Raw genomic sequence first — 25137 nt, 5'->3', positions numbered from 1 at the left:
TCAGGCTTCTATTTCCCTGACTACAAAAGGGAGACCACAAAGCAAAACGTGCATATTGATATATAAAAGTGTTATCAATGATTTTAACTGGTTTACCTTTATTATAGATTTTTACTTTGACTTACTATACTTTTTATGCAGTTATAGTTATTATGGTTGTAAACTAATAGCTGTGGATGGAGGAAAATGAAGGGGAGAAGTGAGTGCCAAAGCAACAGTCTGAAGATGTGTGTCCATATGGGGGTGGTTTTGTTTATGTGTATGTGTTTAATGTGTGCTTTTCTAGAGAGAAGATCCTTAGCTTTCATTAGATTCTTGAAGGGGGTTGCCACCACCCTGTTAAAAAAACAACTTGAGAATCACTGGCCTGTAGGTGCTGTGTCCTGCATTACCATTTCCCTTTCATTCAAATTTGTAGTAAATTGGGACTTCCCTGGTGGCACAGTGGATAAGAATCCGCCTGCCAATGCAGGGGACGTGGGTTCAAGCCCTGGTCCGGGAAGATCCTACATGCCGCGGAGCAACTAAGCCCGTGCGCCACAACTACTAAGCCTGTGCTCTAGAGCCCGTGAGCCACAACTACTGAGCCCACGTGCCAAAACTGCTGAAGCCCGCGTGCCTAGAGCCTGTGCTCTGCAACAAGAGAAGCCACCGCAACGAGGAGCCTGTGCACCGCAACGAAGAGTAGCCCCCGCTCGCCGCAACTAGAGAAAGCCTGCGAGCAGCAATGAGTACCCAACGCAGCCAAAAATAAATGAATAAATTAAAAAAAATTTTTTTGTTTAAAAAAGAAATTTGTAGTAAATCTTTTCTCTTTTAGGGAATCATTGAGGTGTTGTTGAATTTCTGTTTATTGTCAATACCAGATGTGAGGGGAGTGCATTCTTTGAAACACCTCTTTCCTAAATCCTGGAAAAGGACAGAAGAACATGAAATAGAGCAAGGGATTTGAGGTGCCTCTTGATCCTCTAGTCCGCAAAAGAAGAAACTAGTGAGCTAATGAAGGACTAAGGGACTGAGGGAAACTGGGGCTAAATTTACGAAAATGTGGACTTCATAAGATTGTTCATTTCAGGGCTGTTTTCCTGTCCTCTTGGTTTGATTTTGCTCCTAGTTCAAATGTCTTTTCACACATCAGCAAAATTATAATTTATTTGGCAGTTGAACGGCACTGCCAAAAGAATGCCTTGAGCTAAATAATTCTGGAGTCCTACCCAGCACTTTGTATTCAGAGTTAAGTGAAGTGGGTGGTTTTATAGAAAAGCTGTAGGTGTAGAAGAAATTACATAACTATTCTCTGCTTTATACAATTTATTTCTTTATATCTCTTGTATTAGTGTCAGAATTAGAAAGTAGATCTGCAGGATCATAGATATCATTAAACTTTGGTTTTAACTTTTAAGGATAATTTTTTTCAGTATCTAAAATTTTATCCTCTTAAGTATGTTAAATCCTCTAATTCTGTAAATATTTCAGTATAATATATACATTATATATATTGTTAGATACATACAGAAATCCATGTGCTGGGGTTTTGCTCTTCAAAGGATTACATTTTCTTCTAAAAAAACGTCTTTCATCTCTAGCAAACAATAAATTATGTCATAGAAAAGTATACACTTAAAAGATGTTTAATTGTGGATTTTACAGGTCCTTTTAAAATTTAGACTATAGGATATCATAAGTTCAGGAAACTGGAATAATCATTAAAACATTTTGAGTTAGTGTGTGTAACATCTATGGTACATATTCCAGATCTTGTGTACGCAGCTTATTCCCTCCTTAATTCCTTAATTTTATGATTTAAAAAATACTAATTTGTTGAAACCTGCTACATATGCTCAATCTAAAACTGTAAATTTTGTGAGTTTATTTAATTCTGATTATCCAACTCTGAAATAGATGACACGGATCATAGAGAAGGGGAATGCATTCCCCTCTAATGGATTGGAAGTGCATTTAAATCTAATTTTAACATACTTATAGCAAGGCATGCAGTTTTATAAAGCCACACTTTGCACTAAATTGAGCCTTAATGAACTGTGTGTTTAATCATTATTTTTTGCAGATAATCACCTCTCTTTGTCCCATGTACGGCAGTCGATTTGGTTATGCCCTTTCCAATGGCACAGTTGGAGTTTATGACAAAACAGCCCGATACTGGAGAATTAAAGTTAGTATGATTAAGCCTCTGAGATTCAGGGATTTTATACTTATTGAGAGACTTATGTACTAATTGTTGAAATTCCTTTTCAGTCCAAAAATCATGCCATGAGCATTCATGCTTTTGACCTTAATTCTGATGGAGTGTGTGAACTGATAACCGGTTGGTCCAATGGGAAGGTAAGTTTAAACAGTAGAGTTCAAGTATGATTTAAAGTAATAATTGTCTGAGATACATTGGCTGTATGACTCAGAGCAGTAACACGAGAATATAAACTTGAGTTCCTTGGCTGTGCTTTCAAATGTAACTTCATAATCTTCCCATGTTTTTTTATTCTTGCTCTAGTTATCAACACTGCGGAGTGAGTGAGTGTCCTTTCCGTCTCATAAGCGCTATTTGGGGGAAAATCTCTAGGGAGGTTCTTTCTAAAAAAAAAAGAAAATCTCTAGGAAGGTTCTTTCTCTTCTTTGAAGGAATGAGAATCAATTTAATCAGGTTGATCCTAGGCATAAGTACGTTAAAAAAAGGATTTTTAATAAGCTAATAGTGAACTGTGTGTATAGCTCTTTTCTAGTAAATCTTCAAGTCTGACTAAAAACAGAATTAATGGGAAGAATTATGTTAGCATATTGTTTTCTGAGCTAGAACTTCAAAATAGAATTTTTTTGCTTCTTTTTTTAACTTCAAATCAGAATTTTCTACAGTCTTTTGGCAAGTCAGGATTATCTTGTTAGCAACTGCTTCAGTAGCTGTCGGATCTCCATGGATACCATTTGCCCTAGCTCTTTCATCTGTCAGTGCCAATTGCCTGGAGGAGATCAGCTAATTGTATCTTTTCTTCTTTGATTTTTCTTTACTTTTGGCCAGTGCCTTGTAACCTTCCTTTGGTGTTGTAACAGATTCTAAAAAACTGTTACGTTGGTTGCTACTTCTCCACTTGGTTTTGTCTTTGGTAATGGGTGTTAAAAATGATAGAGAAAGACCATGTAGTTGCTTATTAAGAAACTTGAAAATCCATAAAGGGGACCCTGTTCTGGAGGAATATAAATTATTATGGTTGATTCGAGAATTAGAAACTACTTGACTTGAGAAGTTATCAAAAGTAACCTTCAGATCAGACTCTGGACCTAGATGTTTTTCTCGTTAAATGCTTTCAAAATTTTAAGAAATTTCTATTATATAATCTGTTGTAGGGCATAAAAAAGATAAGAAAACTATACAGTTCATTATATAAGTAGAAAAATTGATATCTGCACTTAACAGAAATAGCATTAAAAGGAAAATATACAGATCCAACAGGTGACTATAGGTACAAAATTACTAAATTAAATGTGACTAGCCAACTGACTTTTTCTTTAGTAGGTCATTTGTTGAGTTGGAGGCTCATCTTCTCTTCCAAGGCAAAACCGTCATGTTGGATAAAGCAAAAGAATAGAAAATCCACAGAAATATAAGTTCGTAGTCCTGTTTCTTAGTTAGCAAATGAACCCTCTTGTTTGCTAAATATTGTGGAAATGCAATGCTGAAGGCCATGGAGTAGTTAGAAAGAAGCAAGTTCAGTTCAATCTGAGTTCGAGGGTTCTGTTAATGTGCGAAGAGCTTTGGTTAATACGGGCCATTCGTTACTTCACAGGCTTTAGCATCCATAATTTTCAGGCTTAACTGATGTTGTTATTAAGAGCATGGTATTCTTCAGACAAGGGGTAGGAGCTAGTAGTAAGCTGTGACCTAACTTAGTGTAGTTTTTCATTGCAAAGTTTTGCCCAGAAGGATGTTTATGAAACGACAGAAATAGTGGTCACTGAGATGCTTGCTCTATTAGATTTTCTGTAGCTAGCCTTTTATTAATATAATGCATATGTTCTTGCTTAGAACAAAGTCACCATTTTAAGTGGTTAAACTTCATTGTCGTTTTGAGATGCTTTTGCTTCTGATGGGTTGGTTAGTTATTTGCCTCCCTTGGGAAGCGGAGACTCAGAGGATAGTAGGGCACTCTGAGGTGTCTCAGTAGTGTACGTGGAAGAGGGACTCTTTTTTTTTAAAAAAATATTTATTTATTTATTTGGCTGCACCAGGTCTTAGTTGCAGCATGCAGGCTCTTAGTTGCGGCATGTGGGATCTTAGTTCCCTGACCAGGGATCGAACCCGGGCCCCCCGCATTGAGACCACCAGACCACCAGAGAAGTCCCAGAAGAGGGACTCTTAAACAGGGCTATTACAAAAGGTTATATGGTGGAAGACTGGGCTAGGTTGGCATTTTTCAAACTTTAGCTATAACTATATTGTATACATTTATATATAGTAAAGATAAAATTTGTATATAGAGCTAACATGTCTTGTATGCCTCTATGTGCCAGGCCCTGTTCTGAGTGCTTACCATGTGTTAATTCCTTTAGGCCTCATTACAACTCTGAGGTGTGGGTACAGTTATTTTCTTCATATTCTTATTATTGATCTCCAGATCAATCGTTGATCGCCAGATGAGGAGGCCAAGCACAGAATGGTTAAGAGACTGGTCCAAGATCCCACAGGCAAAAAAAGATCCCAGTGGTGAAGCTGGAATTCAAACCTAGGCAGTTTGGACTTTTGCACTGTTCTGTATATTCTAAACGTACTGCCTCTCAGGCACCCCACTTCTTCAAAGGAAATACTGTGTGCAGGCCAGTATGTAAAACAGCTTTTACTTAATAAGGAAAAGAAAACAGAGCTGATTGTGGCCCCTTGGCCCTGATGGTTGTAGGTACATCCTGAGAAGCCACAGGGTCCCATGGAATACTCTTGAAAACTTCTAGATCATAGCTGATTTTAAAGCTGATTCAACTTTAAAATTTTGTGTTATTTTTAAAAAACTGTAGCATAAGCTATTTTTCAAGTTCTTGTTTTATTTTTAGGTCGATGCTCGAAGTGACCGAACTGGGGAGGTCATCTTTAAGGACAACTTTTCTTCTGCAGTTGCTGGTGTGGTGGAGGGAGATTACCGGATGGATGGCCACATACAGTTAATCTGCTGCTCGGTGGATGGGGAAAGTAAATCGGGATAGGAAAAATCCTTGAAAAGTCAGATTTTGATTTGGGTCCGAATACCGGGAAAATTCCACTCTAAAGTGTTTGTGTTGATATCCTTTCATCCTAATAAATTCACCTAAGTTGGGGAAATGAAAACTTAGGTTTTAAGAACAGGTAATTGATGACTTAAAAGTAGATCTGGCTGTACCTGGGCTTATCCCTCAGTCTGGTGAGTGTTTTTTCCTCTTGTCAGTCCGGGGCTACCTGCCAGGCACGGCTGAGATGAGAGGGAACCTCATGGACACCAGCGTAGAGCAGGACCTGATCCGAGAGCTGAGTCAGAAAAAGCAGAACCTGTTGCTGGAGCTCCGTAACTATGAGGACAATGCCAAGGTAGGACCTAATGTGGAGGGCCCATGGGAGTCTGAGAAGTTGAGAATGACCAGGAGGATTGGCAGCTGTGAAAGAACAGTTTCAGCATCTGCCACGGTGTGGGCTCCCCCTCCCCACTGGTGGAAGCACAGATGGTTTGCCTTTTCGCTAGTGTCAGAATGAAGAGGGTGTGTATCCTTTAACCTAGAAATTCCACTGCTGGGCAGCTAAACTATGGAAATATTTGCATGAGTGTTCAGAGACATTTACTGCAGCACTATTTGTAGCAGGGAACAGCTGGAAGCAACTTAACTTTTGATCAATAGTAGGGACTGTGGGCTGGGGAATATTAAGCAGCTCAAAAGAATGAAGTATATATATGGGGACTGATACGGAAGGGTATCTGTGGTGTTACTGAATGAAAGGAAGCGAGAACAATATGTATAGAGTAACTTTTATCTTTTTCAACAACAAATAACATAAAAATTGACAACTGCAGAAGCTCTGTGTGTGTGTGTGTGTGTGTGTGTGTGTGCGTGCGCATGTGTGTATATGTACATGTATGTACCAAGCTGGCTGGAGGATGAGCTGGGGAGTAGGATTTTAATTTGTCCCATTATGCATAACTGTATTTGAATTTGCTATACTAAGTGAATTTCTTTAGTTACTAAAAAAAATGCAGAAAAATGTAAAAGACATGCCGGGGGACAGCGGACCCTAACCACAGGAAGGGATGAGAATATTTTCCTTCGGGAAAAAGCCAGGTTAGAGCGAGAGCACTAATGAGGTGAGTCCTCTGAAGTCTAAAGAATCAGGTGAATAAGATGATGGGGGATCTGTCTTCTGAAGCTAAATAGCCATGTTATTTAAAATTAACATTAGTTCACTGTTCCGGTGACTGAGTTGGAAGTGGGTGGGGTGTTTCGCAGGCCGAACTGAGCAGTCCACTGAATGAGGCTGATGGGCATCGCGGCGTCATCCCGGCCAACACCAAGCTCCACACTGCGCTCTCTGTCAACCTGGGGAGCGAGGCGCAGGCTGCGCATGCAGAGTTGTGCATCTCCACTTCTAATGGTAAGTCGTTACTTAGAGCGGCTGTGTCGGCACCTGTGCCGTCTTGGAGTGGTTCTTGGACTGCTGTCTTCTCTCTTCCCTGCAGACACCATCATCCGAGCAGTATTGATTTTTGCAGAGGGAATTTTTCTAGGTGAAAGCCACGTGGTGCATCCCAGCATTCACAACCTTTCCAGCTCCGTCCGCATCCCAATTACACCTCCCAAAGATGTCCCTGTGGATCTGCACTTGAAAACCTTCGTGGGTTACAGGAGCAGGTGACCCTTTGCAAGCCACAGTTCATTTCCAGAGAGCAGTTAGAGAGCAAAATGTGTAGATTTCCCATTATGTCATGGATTCTCTGGGGCCAGAGAAGCCGTTTAAGGGTTCTTCCCACCCAGGCAAGGTTTCCTATGACCTCTTATTTCTCTAATTTGAAATTTTTCAAAAAAAATAATGAGGGGCTTCCCTGGTGGCGCAGTGGTTGAGAATCTGCCTGCCAATGCAGGGGACACGGGTTCGAGCCCTGGTCTGGGAAGATCCCACATGCCGCGGAGCGACTAAGCCCGTGAGCCACAATTGCTGAGCCTGCGCGTCTGGAGCCTGTGCTCCGCAACGGGAGAGGCCACGATAGTGAGAGGCCCGCGCACCGCGATGAAGAGTGGTCCCCACTTGCTGCAACTAGAGAAAGCCCTCACACAGAAACGAAGACCCAACACAGCCATAAATAAATAAATAAATAAATAAATAAAATTAAAAAAAAAAAAATAATGAGTATATAAGTTTAAGATGGTTATTTCTGGTTTTAGTCAGATGATCTCATATTCACAAAAGTTCCAAAAATACATTTAAAGGATAGTTTATTAGTTTTGGCCACTAAGACTACAAGGTTAGGTTGCACCTTTACATGAGAGTCATATGTAACCTCAGCTAGTGAAAGGAAACCACTAGATTTTTGGAAGATAAAAACCTTTTCACATTCCTTTTAGAGTGTTTTAAACCCTTGGCGCAGGCACGTATTGGGTTGGCCAAAAAGTTCGTTCGAGGTTTTCCGTAACAGCTTATGGAATGAACTTTTTGGCCAACCCAATGTGTACACAGACCCATGATGTCACTAAATCCCAAACACCATTACATATGGGACTTTAACCTTCAAGTCTTTTTTGGGCAGGGGGAGTTTCTTTATTGAAACCCTTAAATGTCAGCTTGATGACCTGGTAGTGACGTACATTTATTTTCTGGGCCTTGCCCTTTGAAATAAATTCTACACAAACAGTTCTCTTGTGTTCCGTTGGTTGGCCACAGCACCCAGTTTCACGTGTTTGAGTTGACAAGACAACTCCCCCGTTTCTCCATGTATGCGCTGACCAGCCCGGACTCTGCCAGTGAGCCGCTCAGTTACGTCAACTTTATCATCGCAGAACGGGCACAGAGGGTGAGTATCTGGCTTTTCTCTTTCAACACTTTTGCACTTTAGAATCCTTTGGATGTTTTTCTGTAGAAAGGGGGAAATTACATGAATGTGTTATTTGGTAGCAGTAAATATGACATGAAAGAGTTATGTAGCTTGGAGTTGGATTGTTTATAACCTGTACCAAAAATGTTGCTAAAATATCTTCTCCCATTTTGAAAAATTATTCGAAAATATTTATTTTGGATAATCAATTCAGAAATATTTATTTTGAATAATTTATTCAAAGTTACTTACCTAAGCAATCCTTAGTCACAGGTGACTTCTTCCCAGTTTTCAATTCCTCTCTTTCTTATATAGTCTTAGTGTGGTTGGATCTAGTGTTCCAAGAGGAGCGTGCATCAGAATGGAAAGAGAGTGGGGACCTGGAAATGGGAACATTTTTGGGGTTCAAGTGCTACCTTAACTAGTAAATTCTTAGTGATCTTACGAAATTCCCCTCACCAGTCTGAGCCCCAGTTTTCTTATCTGTAGGTGAGGATAGTCTTACCTCACAAGGGGGCCCCTGAGGATTACATAATTGGTATAATAGCATTTTGTAAAGTTTAAAGGACTAATACCTGTGGATTTTAACCTTGGCTGGACTTTGGAATTCTCAGTGAGGCTTTTAGTCATGTAGATTCTCAGGCCCCTTCCTGGCCTGTGAAACATGAAACTCTACAGGTGGCCCCTTCCAAAAGGCCTCACAGGTGGATCTTATGTGGAACCTGTGTTGCAAACCACTGTAAAGTATTACTATTTATATTAAAATTAATTCTTTACTTATAGTGTGGATGTATCTCTGTGTTTGTGCTGTATGTGTGCAAACTTCATTTAAATTTTTTAAAGAGTGGAATGGAATGATTTTAAGCAGGATATAGCCACAGAAGAGCTATCATGTAAACAGAATTAGCCTCATACCTGAATCATTTCCACGTTGCATGTAAGATTATGTCTAAGTAGAAAATGCTATAAAATTACACATGCTGTGGGACCGGACATAATTATGAATGTTACTTAAGAACATGCATGGGGTGGGAAAAAGGAGTGTGAATAGTGTTTTCTTGGTGGGGGTGAAGTATAATTCTTTGGGTTTTTTTTGTTTGTTTTGTTTTGTTTTTCCAAGTAGTAAAACTAGAAAGCAGGATAACTCTTAATAATGACTGTACTTTAAAAATGGAAATTCATTTCATCCTGTTCATCTTTAAGGTTGTTATGTGGCTCAACCAGAACTTTCTGTTACCAGAGAACACTAACATTCAGAATGTTCCATTTCAAGTGTGTTTCACATCCTTACGGAATGGTGGCCAGCTGTGTATAAAAATAAAACTTAGTGGAGAGGTAATTTTTACTGTCACGGGCACAGATTTCTCACGTAACATTTAACGTTCAGTGTAAAGTGAGGCAGGTGAAACCAATCTCAAGGTCGTAAAACCACGTGTTTCAGGCTAGTCTGTTAGTGTTATCATCTCTGACATGGGCGTATAATCTAGAACAGCGGTTTTCTGCCTCTCTCCCCCCTTCCCTTCACCCATTCCTTGCCTAATTTGGGACGGTTTAGGAATACAGAGGAGGACAAAACATTTTCACTGTCTGAATGACCTTGGTGTTCAGTTTATAAGGCAAGAGGATTGATTTTTTTTTTTTGCCTGCTGCTAGAAGTAATTTGGTTTGTAATTTCCTTGAGGGCTAGACCTTATCTTTATCACCACATATACATTTATGTTCAATTAATGTGTTGAATATGGGAAATTTCAGGTAGTTTCAGCCAAGTTTGTCTTTAATGTCCAAGGATGCTAACTTGCCTTTTTTTCTCTGGATAGATCACTATAAATACTGATGATATTGATTTGGCTGGTGATATCATCCAGTCGATGGCATCATTTTTTGCTATTGAGGACCTTCAGGTAGAAGCCGATTTCCCTGTCTATTTCGAGGAATTACGAAAGGTGCTAGTTAAGGTGAGGGCACCTGGTGGATGCATTTGAGAGAACATTGTGGTCTAATAATGTTTGAAATGTTTCTCTTAAATTAGTGGTACTACAAATGTACATATGTTACATGATAGTCATGTTTTAAAGAACTTTTGAAAATTCTTAAAATAAAAATTGAGCTAGTATTGGAGAGTTCATGAATTAAAAGGATATCTTTTATAAAAGTGAGTGGTTAGCTCTTGACCACCCTGCTTTCTGTGTTTGGGTTGGAGGGACACTTTAAAAACAATAAATGAACATTTTCCTTTGCTAGCCTTTCATCTTATCTGTTGTATCTACTTTGCTTTTTGGTTTAGTGCTTTCCAAGAACCCAAAATCAAAAAAGAAAAGGATTGTGATTTGTCCCCACTTATAACAACATCCCCACCCCAGATCTCTAAAATGTTAATATTTGTGTTGCTTGGGCTCACGCTGCTAAGACATAGGAAAGATTCACATCGAATGTCATTTTGAGTGTTGGAGGCAGCACAGGAGGAGATGAAACCCAGGAGATAGTTAAGATGGGGCAAGTGAATGGCAGAAAGAAAAGGGCGGGGCTCCCCTCATGGCGCAGTGGTTAAGAATCCGCCTGCCAATGCAGGGAACATGGGTTTGAGCCCTGGTCCGGGAAGATCCCACATGCCGCGGAGCAACTAAGCCCATGCGCCACAACTGCTGAGCCTGCGCTCCAGAGCCGCGAGCCACAACTACTGAGCCTACATGCCACAACTACTGAAGCCTGCCCGCCTAGAGCCCGTGCTCCACAGCAAGAGAAGCCACCGCAATGAGAAGCCCACGCACTGCAGCGAGGAGTGGCCCCTGCTCATTGCAACTAGAGAAAGCCTGCACACAGCAACGAAGACCCAACACAGCCAAAAATAAATAAATAAATAAATTTTTTAAAAAAAGAAAGAAAAGGGCCTCGGTATATAATACATAGCATCTTTTCAATTTATCTAGTTTTCAAGACGTTTGTGAGGCTTTTTTTCTTTTTTGGCCACCATGCGGCATGCGGGATCTTAGTTCCCCGATCAGGGCTCAAACCCGTGCCCCCTTCAGTGGAAGCGCAGAGTCTTAGCCACTGGACTGCCAGGGAAGTCCCTGTGAGGTCTTTTTAATTCCTGGGTGTTCATGGTCTCCAGGTGGATGAATATCACTCGGTGCATCAGAAGCTCAGTGCTGACATGGCTGATAATTCTAATCTGATCCGAAGTTTGCTGGTTCGAGCTGAGGATGCTCGTCTGATGCGGGACATGTGAGTATTTACTGTGGCCGGGACAGGTACGTGGTGGAAAGCGTCAGCGATATGGAGTAGCATCTCTCAGATGCTACTAGTAGGAGTGTAAATAGGTACAGAGGCTTTGGAAAATAACTTGGCATCATCAGTAAAGTTGAAAATGTGCATACCCTGTGACCCAGCAATTCTCCTGGTTTATAACCTCGAGAAATTTGTGCATATAAACCAGGATATTAGTTCAAGAACGTTCATAAAGGCATCGTTCATATGAAGCCCAAAGTGGAAACAATCCATACTCATATAACTGATAAATTATGATGTATCTGTACAATGGAATACTACATGCAGTGAGAATGCATGTGTCTGGATGACATGTGACAACATGGACAAATCTTACAAACATAATGGAGATTGAAACAAGTAAGACTCAAAAGAATATGTACAAAATGCTTCCATTTATATACTTTGGAAACAGACAAAACTAAGCTATATCATTTGGGAAGCATACATAGATGATACAAATATAAAGAAATACAGGGAAGAGATTATTATTTTAGATAGTATTTTCTCCTAGGGGAGGAGGGGACTCTGTTCAGAGAGAACACATTGGGAAGCTTCTGGAATGCTGGCAATGTCCTATTTCTTGACCTAGTTAACAAGCATTTGTTTTGTGAGTTTTTCTGAATACGTATTATATTTTAGTATTTATATTTTTAAAAATTTTTAAACTTTTGGCTGCATCAGGTCTTAGTTGCGGCACGCGGGATCTTCATTGAAGCATGCGGGATCTTTCGTTGTGGCGATCTTTCACGGGCTCCAGAGCACGTGGGCTCTGTAGTTTGCAGCATGTGGGCTCTCTAGTTGAGGCGCGCGTGCTCAGTAGTTGTGGTGTGTGGGCTTAGTTGCCCCGCGGCATGTGGCATCTTAGTTCCCCGACCAGGGATCGAACCCATGTCTCCTACATTGGAAGGCAGATTCTTTACCACCTGACCACTGGGGAAGTCCCTGAATATGTATTATATTTTAGAATAAAAAGTTAAAAACAAATTTGTGCACATCTAGCTTCTTGCTAAGATGCAAAATTTATCTTGGCAATAAAATGTACTGAGGTGGATTCAGTAAAATAGTTCACCAATGATAGGTGAAGTTTATGTGTGCATTTTAGAGGCAAGAGTTCGCCTAAGGTGCTGCTTGTTTTCCTGAAAGGCCTGAATCATTAGCAGATAGTTAAAATGGTCTTGCTCAGAAGTAAGTGATTTCTGAAAGTTATATTGTTGAAGATTTCAAACACAAAAGTAGATTGAATTATATGATTTCCTCTATAGCAGCTACTTAGCTTCAGTAGTCATCAACTAAGGGCTCATCTTGTTTCATCTCCACATTCACCTTCTTCCTCTTCTAGGTACTGTATTATTTTAAAGCAAATTCCAGACATCATATAATTTTAGCCACAAATATTTCAGACAATGAACCTTTAAAAAACGATAACCACAATACCATTATCACACTTAGAAAAATGTAAAATAATTTTTAAAAAAATTAATTAATTTATTTTTGGCTGCGTTGAGTCTTCCTTGCTGCACGCAAGCTTTCTCTAGTTGCGGCGAGCAGGGGCTACTCTACGTTGTGGTGCGTGGGTTTCTCATTGCGGTGGCTTCTCTTGTTGCGGAGCACCGGCTCTAGGCACGCGGGCTTTAGTAGTTGTGGCTCGCGGGCTCTAGAGTGCAGGCGCAGTAGTTGTGGCACACGGGCTTCGTTGCTCCGCAGCATGTGGGATCTTCCCGGACCAGGGTGTGAACCTGTGTCCCCTGCACTGGCAGGCGGATTCATAACCACTGAGCCACCAGGGAAGCCCTAAAATAATTTCTTAATATCACAAAATATCTAGTCGGTGTTTAAAATTTCCCCAGTTGTCTCAAATGTATGTGTGTGTGTTTGTGTGTTTTAAGTTGTTTCGTTCAAATCAAGATTCAAAGACCAAAGACCATGCATTGAATTTGGTTGATAAATCTCTTTTAATCCATATATTTGCTTGCTCACTTTTTCTCCTAACTCTCTCCTTCTTTAGTTTCCCACTTTGGATTTTGTTGATTGTATCCTGTGGTAATGTTTAGTAGTATTCTTCTGTCCCCTGTATTTCTGTGAAAATGGTAGTTAGATATAGAGGATTGATCAGATTCAGGTTCAATTTTTTAGCAAGAATGCTTCGTAAGTGGTGCTATGTACTTCTGTGAGGATGCATGTAACGTCTGGTTGTCTCTTTTTATTATGTTATCAGCTGTTGATCACTGCTGAAATCAATTATTTCTTTTCGGGTTTGCAAAATAGTGATATTTTAATTGTTATTTTTTCTTTGTAAATTGGCTGAAGTACTTCTATAAAGAGTAACATTCCTTCATGAATTAATGAATTATTTGGTTCCCTGAGGTACAGTTTGTACTGGAATGACACACTATTTATCAGCTTTAAAATAGTGAGCTGGTTCCCTAGCATCTCCAAGTTGACCAATGAGATTTTTAAAATCCTATTAACATTTTTAATGTGCTTCAGCCCATTTCAGTTATTCTTTATGATGGCTCAGTTGTCCTGTCTTTGGCCAGTAGAAGCCTTTTCAGGTTGGCTGCAGTTATCAATACCTTTGGACAGACCTATTAGTTTCATTAGTTTGTTTTCTTGTACAAGATGTTTTAGGCTTATCTGGTATATATCCTGTTCTGAATCTGGAATCAGCTATTTCTTCAGTCCTGGTCCTTTATAGTGGGAAATGGAGATCATAGTCTGAGCATTAGAGATGCTCATTGCTACTGGGTTGGATATTGATTTGAGACCTTTTCAATAGATAAAGCTAGGAAATGTATATACTTTTTTCAATGAGCAAATATATCATGAATTCATACTATTTCCACTTCAAATTTATGAATACAGGCTCTTACTTAATTTTGATGCTAACGGTATATCTCTTCTCTCTCACCTTGGAAATCATGTCTCTAACCACTGTCAGCATAACTATTGGCTTTATCTTATGGTACACACACAGCATTTAAGGATAATACCAATATTACTGTCAACAATATGATTGCCGAAAATGGTGTAAGACTTTTTTTCTAGTTCTTTGTGTCTTTAGAGTGTGTTCTAGTAGGGAGTTTTAGTCAAATTACTATATTTTAAAGTCATTTGAAATAACTCCTCTTTTTTTGATCATGCTACAAGTGTGATATACAGTTAGGTTCATTTGGTTCATTTTGCTGTCAATCTTAGGGGATTGACATTTTTTCCTTTTTGGTTTGATTTTATTACATATTTATTAAAACCTTATATGGGTCCAAAGTCAGTCCTATAGAACATGTGCAGAAAAGTCTAACTTCTCTTTCCTGTCACCTCCATCCTGTTTCCTCCCTTTCACTATAAATAACCAATCAAAAATTTAAATATACACACACACATCTCCTCACATGGTAAGTAAATCATAGCAAGTTACTCTTCTCCACCTTGCTTTTTACACTTAAAAATATAGCTTGGAGTTCATTCCACGGTAGTACACCGAGATACTTCTCATTTGTTTTTACAGCTACACAGTACTCTATTCTCTGGATGTTTATTCAGCTAGTTCTCCACATTTGGGTTGCTCTTCTGCTATTATATTGCAGTGAATAATTTTGTTACACAAATCTTTTCATATTTTTACTCAGGTATCTTTGGGGAAAAGTTCTAAAATGGGATTGCTGGGGAAAATAATAAATGTGTATACAGTTTTGCAAGATTTTGCCAAATTCCCCTCCACAGCCGTCATACCATTTTGCATTTTCCTCTGAGAGTGCCTGTTTCCCTTAGTCTTGTCAATGGAGTATGTTGGCAAACTCTTGGATACTTACCGATTCAGTGGGTGAGAAATAGTCTCGTTGTTGTTTTAATTTTCATTTATTTTATTATGAGCAGTATTGAGCATCTTTTCATTATTTTAAGGGTTTATTTGTGTTTCTTTTTGTGTGTAAATTGTTTCTTTCTTTCTTTTTTTTTTTGGCCACGCCAGGCAGCATGAGGGATCTTAGTTCCCCAACCAGGGATTGAACCTGTGCTCCCTGCAGTGGAAGCTTGGAGTCCTAACCACTGGACTGCCAGGGAATTCCCTGTAAATTGTTTATTTCTTTTGCCTATTTAGATTTTTGGTTTTGAGTATAAAAGCTTTTAAAATTTTTTATGTAGTCAAATTGATCTGTCTTTTCCTTGGTACTTCTACATTTTGAGTTCTAGTTACAAAAGTTTCCTTACTTCCCATTTGTAGAGAAATTCACCTATACTTTCTTTTAGTATTTTGTATATTTACATTTAAGTCTGTTACAGTTGGAGTTTATCCTGGTGTTCAGTGTAAGTTATAAATTCAGTTTTATCTTTTTCTATGTGACTGTCACATTGTTTCAGTAATACTACTTTAAAAGCCTGTTTTCCCACTGATTTGAGATGCTGCCTTTATAATAATATAATGTATTTCCATATGCAATGGGTCTATTTCTGGATTTTCTATATTGCTCTATCCGTCCGTCTTGTCTCTTCATTTGACAGTACGATTCTTTTCTTAAAAATGCTTTGTATGTTTTAATGTCTGGTATGGCTAGGTGCCCCTCCCCCAACCCTTTTGCTCTTCTTTTTCATGGTTTTCTGGGCAACTCATGCTTGTTTGTTCTGTGAACTTTATCAGTTATTTTAGCTCCAGAAAAAAGTAGGTAGTTTTACTGGGATCATGTTAAATTTATTAACTTAGGAAGAATTGACATTGTTACAGTGATGTTCAGTCTTACTAAGAATGCGGTATGTCTTTATATTTTGTTCAAGGCATGTTTATGTGTTTCAGGAGTTTTATGGTTTTGTTCATGTAGGTATCAGACATTGCTTGTCAAGTTTAGATGTAGGTATTTTCTTTTTGCAATTGTAAATAGGCTCTTTCTTCCACATTATATCTTCTGTTTTTTTGTTTGTCTATATGAACACTTGATTTTTCTGTGTTGATTTTATAGTCTACTACTTTACTGAATTATCTTATAGTTTAGTTTTTCCAGAGGTACACTGTATTATTTGTAAATTGAGATAGTTTTACCTCCTTCCAGTTAATTTTCTTCCAGTTGTTTTCTCTGAGGTATATAAGAATTTTGCTTTTTTTGGCCAACTTTATCTATAGGGCTCCTCCTTTTTTTCTCTCTCTGGCTTTTTTTTTTTTTTTTTAAGTGAAAGAGATGTTGCTGGCTTTAGGTATTTGACTGTGCTAAACTGGAGAGAAGTGACCAGCAACCTCTAAATTCCTTTTTTCTTGATTTATTTATATTTCATTTAGAGACTATCAGGTATACATTGTTTGTATTTTTTAAAGCCAGGTTAGTTGATATATAATTTATAATATACATGTAGATAATTCACCCTTTTTAGGTTTACAGTTCAATAAATTTGGGGAAATTTATACTACTACCAGAATCAAGTACCTCTCCTAACCTCCAGGCCCTGGCAGCCACTGATCTAATTTCTCTTCCTATAGTTTTACCTTTTCCTAAATGTCATATAATGGAATCATACAAATATATAGCCTTTTGGGTCTGGCTTCTTTCACTTACCATAATGCCTTTGAGATTCATCCATATCGTTGCAAGTTATCAATAGTTCATTCCTTATTATTGTTGAATAGTATTCTATTGTATGGATATGCATACTTTGTGTATCCATTCACCAATTAATTGACATTTGGGTTGTTTCTAGACTTTGGTGATTGAGAATAAAGCTGCTATAAACATTTGCATACAGGTTTTTTGCAGACATATTTTCATTTCTTTTGGGTGAAATGTGGCATAATGTGATTGCTGTGTTGTATAGTAAGTGTATGTTTAACTTTATAAGAAACTGTCAGTATTAATCTGAAGCTTGGAAAGTAGTCTATCACCTTACTTTTCCCCACCCCTCATATCATGGGCATGATAATTCTTGGTTCCTAATTTCAAACAAACCATGGATCAATAACCAAGGAAGGCCACTTGTCTTCCATTTATTTGGAAGAAACAGAATATTTCATAGAAAATTCTCAATGTTTTCAAAGCAGACTTTAGCAGTTACCCTGTTTTAATGACAATACAGCTAAAAATCTGGTTTGTTCCTTTTTTTAATGTCTAAGAAGTTCGCAAGTCTTTTCATTTAAGCCTGCCATATTGAGGTAGAGTGGTGTTAAATTTCTCTTGATGTACACAGGAAAACAATGAAGAATCGCTACATGGAACTATATGACCTTAATAAAGATTTGCTCAATGGATATAAAATTCGCTGTAACAATCACACAGAGCTGTTGGGAAGCCTCAAAGCAGTAAATCAAGCGATTCAAAGAGCAGGTCGTCTACGTGGTAAGTCTCTCTTTTTTTTTTTTTTTTTTTTTATAATTTGATTTATTTATTATTTTTGGCTGCGTTGGGTCTTCGTTGCTGCGTGGGGGCTTTTTCTACTTGTGGTGAGCGGGGCCTACTCTTCGTTGTGGTGAGCGGGCGTCTCTTGTGGTGGCTTCTTTTGTTGCGGAGCACGGGCTCTAGGCGCACGGGCTTCAGTAGTTGTGGCACGCGGGCTCAGTAGTTGTGGCTCATGGGCTCTAGAGCACAGGCTCAGTAGTTGTGGCACACGGGCTTAGTTGCTCCGTGGCATGTGGGATCTTCCCGGGCCAGGGCTCGAACCTGTGTCCCCTGCATTGGCAGGTGGATTCTTAACCACTGTGCCACCAGGGAAGTCCGGTAAGTCTCTTTTTGTAGCACTGTATTTCGTCTGTAATTTTGGGGTGAGAACCACTGAAGATGGTGGTAGCTTCAAGAATTCATATCAGGGCTTGTATATATAAAGATGCCTTTCATACTGAAGTTAGCACCGTTCACTTGAGTTTCAGTCAGCCTATTGTTTGGCTTTAGTCTGCAGACTTTAGAGGGAAAGAACACTTTCAGCTCCTTTTCTTAGATCTTGCTACATCCTCTAAAGAAAAACCTAGTGACATATACTCAAGAGGAAAGCCTTAAATACTCCTATTAGAAAAAAATAAAAAAGACTGAAAATTAATGAGTTAAGTTTCCAACTTAAAATTTACAAAAAGAACAACAGAATAAACCAAAGGAAGCAGAAATATCAGCCAGAGATTTATACCTGGAATCCGCTGTTTTGGGTCAGTGCTTTGACCTTCTTTTATAGGAAAGGATCAAAGCTCATATCCACTTAGCAAAGATTATTTCTAAAACTGACTCTTGGTATCTAGGTGTGAGATAGTTTCTAAGCTTGGTTTGTGATAAAGTCCCTTACAAGGGTATGTATCTTTTTTAGGGAATGGTAAGATAAATTGGTTGAATTTGTAGTTACCTGTAACTCTTTTCTACCCTAGTTTTATGTTGTTTTTGTAGATAGCCTCTGATTCATAATTTCACTTTTAATAATCTTTTGGCTCATATGGATTTGATGTTTCTTCTCTTACAGTTGGAAAACCAAAGAACCAGGTGATCACTGCTTGTCGGGATGCGATTCGAAGCAACAACATCAACACGCTGTTCCGAATCATGCGGGTGGGGACAGCTTCTTCATAGGAGAGGAAAGAATAGGTAACTAGGTTGCTAGAAGGGGTTTTTCCTTAAACTTCTAGGCTGGTTTGCTTTGGATCACATCCTGGTGAACCCAAGGTGCTGAGAGCAAAACCCACCTTGGTGAGTTGTACAAATGAAAGACAAAGCATTGCATCTGAAAAGTGTATTCACCTTCTTTTTTTAAAATCAGTAGTACCGTTGCAGAATACACTAGGTTTGTATGGAGGGAAATGAATACTTTTGAAACATGAGGGCTTCAAAGTCCAGTGTTACTGTACGTATGTAAAGTCAGTATGTAGATGCATCTTCTTTCTTGAAATTGTAATTAAAGTAGATTATCTACTTTTTCATTAAAATTTAAAGGTGTTGCACTATGTGTTGACTGATTGTGAAATCACCACCATATCAGAATTGCATAAAACCATTTGTATTATGTGGAGAAAAACAAAAATATGGATATTCAATTTGTGTGCCTTTTTTTTAAACCTCACGTCATTTTATTGAATATATACTTATTAAGAACTTATTTGCAGTAGGAATGTTCTACACTTTGGTCCGAAGATGGGCCATATATATAATTCTCTGTATAACAAAAAACCGTTTGGAATTTTCAGAGCTGAATGTGGAGAAGTGAGAGTGAAGTCTAATGCAGTTATGGAGGTCTGGCTCAGAGTATGTTCCAATTTTCTTCTAGTGTGACTTCCCTTTCCTGTGAAGAGCAGGAAGCTAAAACAGAAGCTTCTCCAATTTGTTTCCAGCTGGTGATCCAGGTTTGATTCAGCTTGCATTTCAGATGCAATCACATGAGACTTGAAATTTGAACTGAGATAAATGGGATATCGGGCATGCATTTGATCAGTGTGGATTATAGCAAATGTGTCGTGGTTCTGGAGCCAAACTCTGTCTCTGAGGCTTGCCGATGTAGCAGAAATAGATTGTGGGTAGTGGAAAAGCTGGCATGACTGGGGGACCTTGAAGCTAGAGTGGCAGCTTCCTGGTTTTGCACATGCGGTTTCCTGAATGGAGCACTGTGGTGCTGTCTGGAACCAGTAAATGGTAGCTCATTCAGTGGCTCAGCCTGAGGCAGTCCTGTGTTTATATATGCAGTAAAGGGTGCCTCCCGGTTTCACAAGCAGCTTCCTGATCTGGCAGGAGCAGCTACTTTGGCAGCCTGGTTCTGCAGTATGGACTTGAGAATAGATTCTGCAATTGCATCCTACAGGTTTTTATTCGACAGCCTTAATAATTCTGTAAGCCGTCTGGCAGGCTGTAATCCTTTTATTCAGATTGTCCGGTGGGGAGTCTGCTCTCTGCCTCAGAATACTGACCTGCATGAAACCCCAGAGACGACGCAGAACACAGGCCTTTCCTCTGTGATCCATTAATCTCATAGTTTCCCCCGTTTGGCCATTTAGGATTACCTCTTCTATTTCTGAAATGTGAGCTTTAAGGAGCCCTAATTTTTATGAGACTGTTATGCCCCTCTAATACCTTTGTTTTGCATTTTCAACCCGTAAGCTCAAAAGACATCCACATATATTATCTTCAGTAATCTCCAAATTAGTAATCTTTTATACCTGCTTCAAAGATGAGGAAACTGAAGCGCAGGGATTAATTACTTGCCAGAGCCACAGAGCTACTGGCAAGACGCAAGTCCCACCGTGGGGTCTTTTTCTGTTTTAGCCATAGTCTAACTTATACCTTTTGAGATTAAAATCTCTAGTTGGTGCTGGTTTTAAACTGTATGGCATTATTCATTTTTAGGGACCCTTAAAGAATCATCTCATTAAAGGTCATTCTGTTGTTCTTCAGCCCCAAAACTTCCTTCTTACACCTAAAAGTATTCATGGACAAGGCTTGAAGGGGTCGACCTGCAGCAAGATTATTTTTTATAGCCCTGACTTATAGATTACAAATAGGTTATTTTCACATTAATTTGATCCTCTTGGTATTAGTATCTCTGAGCTCAGACAGGCAGAATGTTTTCTACAGGGTCCTACAGCTTGGTTAAGTTGCAGTGTAGAAGTTGGAAACCAAGTAGTCATGGCCCTTTCTGCTATTTCAGACTGCTCCCAAGTGAGTGAAGACTAGATGAGATGAAAATGTTCATAGTATTCACCCTTTTTATCCTCTTAGGAGTCATGTTCAGCTTAGGGAAGAGAAAAACTGTTTGGTTATCAGCTACTTCTCTATTTTGTTGCCATATTTTTCTATCCTGATAGAATCTGAGTGCCTTCTACAAGCTACAGCTTAAGCTCTATTTTGTTGCTGAATTTTGTTGAAGCTTTAAGTGAACACTCTGCCTTCATTTAAAAGCTGATCTTGAGGATTCTGGTATCTGGGAGAAAGCTTTTTAGTCATTTTTAAAGCATCCCTTTTAAAGTCACCCCCCTTATCCCTAGATTCAGGTATTCAATATTTTAGAGAGGGTACGGTCTTTATTCTTTCCCACCATGTCTGCCTGTTCAACTACTACATCAAGGCTCAGTTCAAATGCTCTCTCAGGAGACCTTTCCTCTCCCATGTCTATTCTTTAACCCTTATTACATTCTGTGTTTATATAAATCTTAATCCCCGATTAAGTGAGAGCAGGGGCTGCATCTTCATCAGCTTAGTCCTCTGCATGGTGCTGAGCCAGTGCCTTGAGCACAGAAAAGCACCTGCTGCTCCCCATGGAAGTGTCTGTCCTCAGTAAGCCCGTCCGTGGCTTCAGAAATCAAAGAACTAGGAACTTTACAACTATTATGCAACCCTAGAAGTACTTTACAAGAATGATTTTCAACATTATTAATATTTCAAATTTTATAATTAGCAGTTACAAATCTGCCACTGCAGAGTCCTGTGATCACAAAACTAAATTATCTCGTTTCACTTTGACACTAAAGTACAGTAAGACACCCATTGCAGTCTGGTGTTTTGCATTTTTGCCTCTTCCCCATCTGGCCCCTGCCCACACTATATGCTCTAGCTCATGAGTCATCTTTTTATTTGTGTGGTACAGAAATGTGCTATTCCTGACATGAAGCCTCATGGGCAATTTCCAAGTAGTTTTCAAAATTGTCTATGTGGACTGATTTTTTGTCAGTCAGAGAAGGAATCATCTGTTTTTGTAGGAATGTCCAGTTCACGCAGGCTGGAGGGCCTGCCGCTGATATCATTCTATCAGGGACTCATTTAACAGGGTTTGGTTTTCTCATTCAGTTGTAGTAGTGGCCAGTATGTAATGGTACTGAAGAGGTACCGCAGCCGAAACTTACTTGCTGAGGAAATGCTGGTCTGGGAGAGGCAGCCCAAGCATTGATTCTTTTTCAGTTATTTTCTATGGGAAAGAAACACCACATTCAGAGGAGTCTGAGGCAGTCAATGAGCTGTAGAAAAGCCAGGTTCAAAACGTAACAGCCTCTTTCTCTCCTAGGTTTCATTTTTCTACATCTTTAAGTGAGGGACTGAAATTAGATTTATAGGGTTCTTCCTTAAATATTTTATTTTTCCTTCGCTTAACAGAAATACTAATATGCTTTCAAAGTAACTTTCTGAAAATGTTCTTACTTACATAATGGTTAACATGATAAGGGGAATGTGTCATGGGGACTTGACCTTACACAATTGTAGGAAGTGGCAAAGTGTAGTCTGTCAGTTTTCTAGTCTGATGCTGGAACTTGAAGCCCACAGGACAGGCAGTCAGAAAGGATGTAGAGTTGGGAAGAACAGGAACAAGCTGGAACCCAGAGGCATGAGCTGGAGCCCACGAGGACACATTAAAGTCTCAGTTCTTGCCTCTGACCTTGATGGTGTGGGGAGACCCTTCATCAGAGAAGCTGAAGGAAGAGCCGGGGACAGTGGAGCAGTTGCAGGCGCAGATGTGGAATCACACTGAGAAGGTGAGCCAGCAGGTAAGCTACAGTGTGTGTGAGCTACAAAATGGCTACTGCTTCATTCTGGCCCTCCATGTCTTGCACAAGAGTGTGTGGTTCATCCTAACTGGAAACAGAGGGAAGGGAGTCCTGGGAAATGTAGTTCAGTCTAGCCAAGTTGATATATCACATAGCACACAGTGGCTATCACAGTATGGTGGGATTCCAGGTGACCTTTACTTCATATTTTTACATGTTGTGTTCTTCATAATGAACATGTATTATATAGATAATCTAAAAAAATATATAAAGCTATTCTCTTTGGGGAAAAAAAGGCTTCCTTTATTACAAGGAATTATAAGAATTAAGAGATGACATATTTTACAGGTGAATATCATAGCTTTTCTCTGCAAGAAGTATAAAAAAGATGCCCATGTTTTAATTCCTCTGTTGCTACTTAACAGTTGTCAACATCGGCTCTAGGCCCTAAAAGTCAAGATGAAGAATGAAATGCTGAGGAAAAGCAACTTCTTCATCACTGGATACCTTCAGTGGAGAAAACTGACCTGCGAGTTACACCATCCTTCACAGTCTAAGAGGTACCACTGTAAATGATGTAACTGACAGCAACATCACAGTTTGGCTCTCAGGGATTCTTTCCCCTTGGACACCAGAATCCTTTTTTGTAGTGTGTAGACGATTCTGCTGTGTTGACAGACCATAAACACACTGAGATTAAGGAGAATGTAATAAACACATTTTAATGCTTGTGTAGGATGCTACGACTTAGACTCCGTGCTCCAGAACTCTTAGATGTTACCTACAACCATGAGTCTCAAACTGTTTTCTAAGTTTGGCACACATGGTGGTTTCACCTGCTCAGCCCTATTCCCTGGGGCTTCCTGGGGTTATGCCACTAAGAAGGTGTTAACTAGAACTTCACCCCTCTTGCTGGCACTTACAAAAACACATCAGAAAGCAAGTGAGTGAAAGTAATATAGGGATGACTTTCAGTCTGCAGGAACTTAAAAGAAAAGGCAAGCTTTGAAATTTAAACCATTAGTAACAGAGTAGTACTTGTAATCCCACTTCAGTGTCACTACACTATGGTTAAAAAATTGTGCTCCCCAAAACAGTATGCATGTAAATGGTCCCCCCCCCATGTTGGTGGGGAAAGACAATATGAGAACTAGTGCTAGGTATTTCTTTTTAGCTCAATTTTTAAAAATTAGTGTTTTATAACAACTAATACTGAATATTAGTACATGTGTAGAATTTATAGATAAATATCCATATCATGAGCATACATGCAAAAACTTTTTTTTACTGATTGGGGTACAAGATCAAAATTTTGAAACCATCAACCTAAAAGAAAGTGCAACTCATGTTCTTCATTTAAATTCAAATTTTAGTACTCAAAGTTTTAGGAGATTAAAAAAAGATAAAGCCAAATGCTTTTCCTATTAATGAGTAAAATCCAAAATAAAAGCTACTGCAATAGCTAGTAATACACGTGAAAAAAGAGGACGTTAACAGGGAGACAGCACTGGAATGGAATGAGAATAGCATCTTTCAACTAAAGATGCAGTGACACCTTACACCCATCCATGCATGCCCATGCACATGGGTAGCAGTTATTATATAATCCCCTTGAACACTTCAGGGGAAAAAGAATGTAAAAAAATGGACAGCTTCTTGGCATTCTGCCATGGTCTTTAGTATTTGGTCTCTTCAAGAAAGGCAACTAGTTTGATAGTTGACCCTACACTATTTAGGAAATGAAAGCCATATGTGAGATTAGAAAATCATTTAGTTATAGTGGAGGCACAACTCCAGGATGGAAGAGCAGTGGGCACCTGAAAACTACTGCACATCTTCTTTACCGACCAGAAGTTTCTTGTGGCCACGTGGTTTCAGGCCAGGCTTTTCCCAAGGGAACAGACTACACATCACCTAGTCTATACAGTCCACAGAGAGTCACAGTGGAACACAGCCATAGGCAGTGGGAGGAAGTGCAATGGGCCCAGAATGAACAGGGTGTAAGGTTCTGTAATCTTCTAAACCAGTGAAATTAGGAAGGACAGACTCTGCAGTCATAAATTTATGAGTCTATATTTAAAAAAAAAAAAATCAATCACTGGAAACATGGATGAACCTTGAAGATTTTATGCGGAGTGAAATAAGCCAGTCATAAAAGGACAGACATTCTATTATTTGTCTTATGAGGAATATGAGTTGTCAGATTCATAGAGACAGAAAGTAGAATGGTGGTTGCCACAGGCTGTGGGGAGGGGAAAGTACAGAGTTACTATTTAATGGGGACAGAGGTACAGTTGGGAAAGATGGAAGAGTTCTGGAGATGGACGGTGGTGAAGGCTGCACAACAATGTGAATGTACTTAATGCCACTGAACTGTACGCTTGAAAAAGATACATTTTATGTCACGTA

The 25137-nt window shown here is 39.2% G+C and overlaps 1 protein-coding gene across 3 annotated transcripts in view; it reads left to right on the top strand.

Moving 5' to 3' along the window:
• BBS2 (Bardet-Biedl syndrome 2) overlaps positions 1-19299 on the top strand; it is a 32459-nt gene extending 13160 nt beyond the window's left edge. For all 3 annotated transcript variants that reach the window (XM_007167586.2, XM_007167585.2, XM_057534628.1), the window contains 12 exons: positions 2069-2173; positions 2257-2343; positions 5056-5191; positions 5424-5563; positions 6472-6616; positions 6702-6873; positions 7901-8030; positions 9255-9386; positions 9869-10006; positions 11161-11273; positions 17481-17629; positions 18732-19299. In XM_007167586.2, coding sequence (XP_007167648.2) covers positions 2069-2173; positions 2257-2343; positions 5056-5191; positions 5424-5563; positions 6472-6616; positions 6702-6873; positions 7901-8030; positions 9255-9386; positions 9869-10006; positions 11161-11273; positions 17481-17629; positions 18732-18838 — 1554 coding nt within the window. In that variant the 3' untranslated portion in view covers positions 18839-19299. The remainder of the gene's footprint in view (positions 1-2068; positions 2174-2256; positions 2344-5055; positions 5192-5423; positions 5564-6471; positions 6617-6701; positions 6874-7900; positions 8031-9254; positions 9387-9868; positions 10007-11160; positions 11274-17480; positions 17630-18731) is intronic.
• Positions 19300-25137: the final 5838 nt, after the last annotated feature.

Source organism: Balaenoptera acutorostrata, chromosome 19, assembly GCF_949987535.1.
Source record: "Balaenoptera acutorostrata chromosome 19, mBalAcu1.1, whole genome shotgun sequence".
NCBI lineage: Eukaryota > Metazoa > Chordata > Mammalia > Artiodactyla > Balaenopteridae > Balaenoptera > Balaenoptera acutorostrata.
This window is presented reverse-complemented; position numbering and strand designations above follow the sequence as displayed.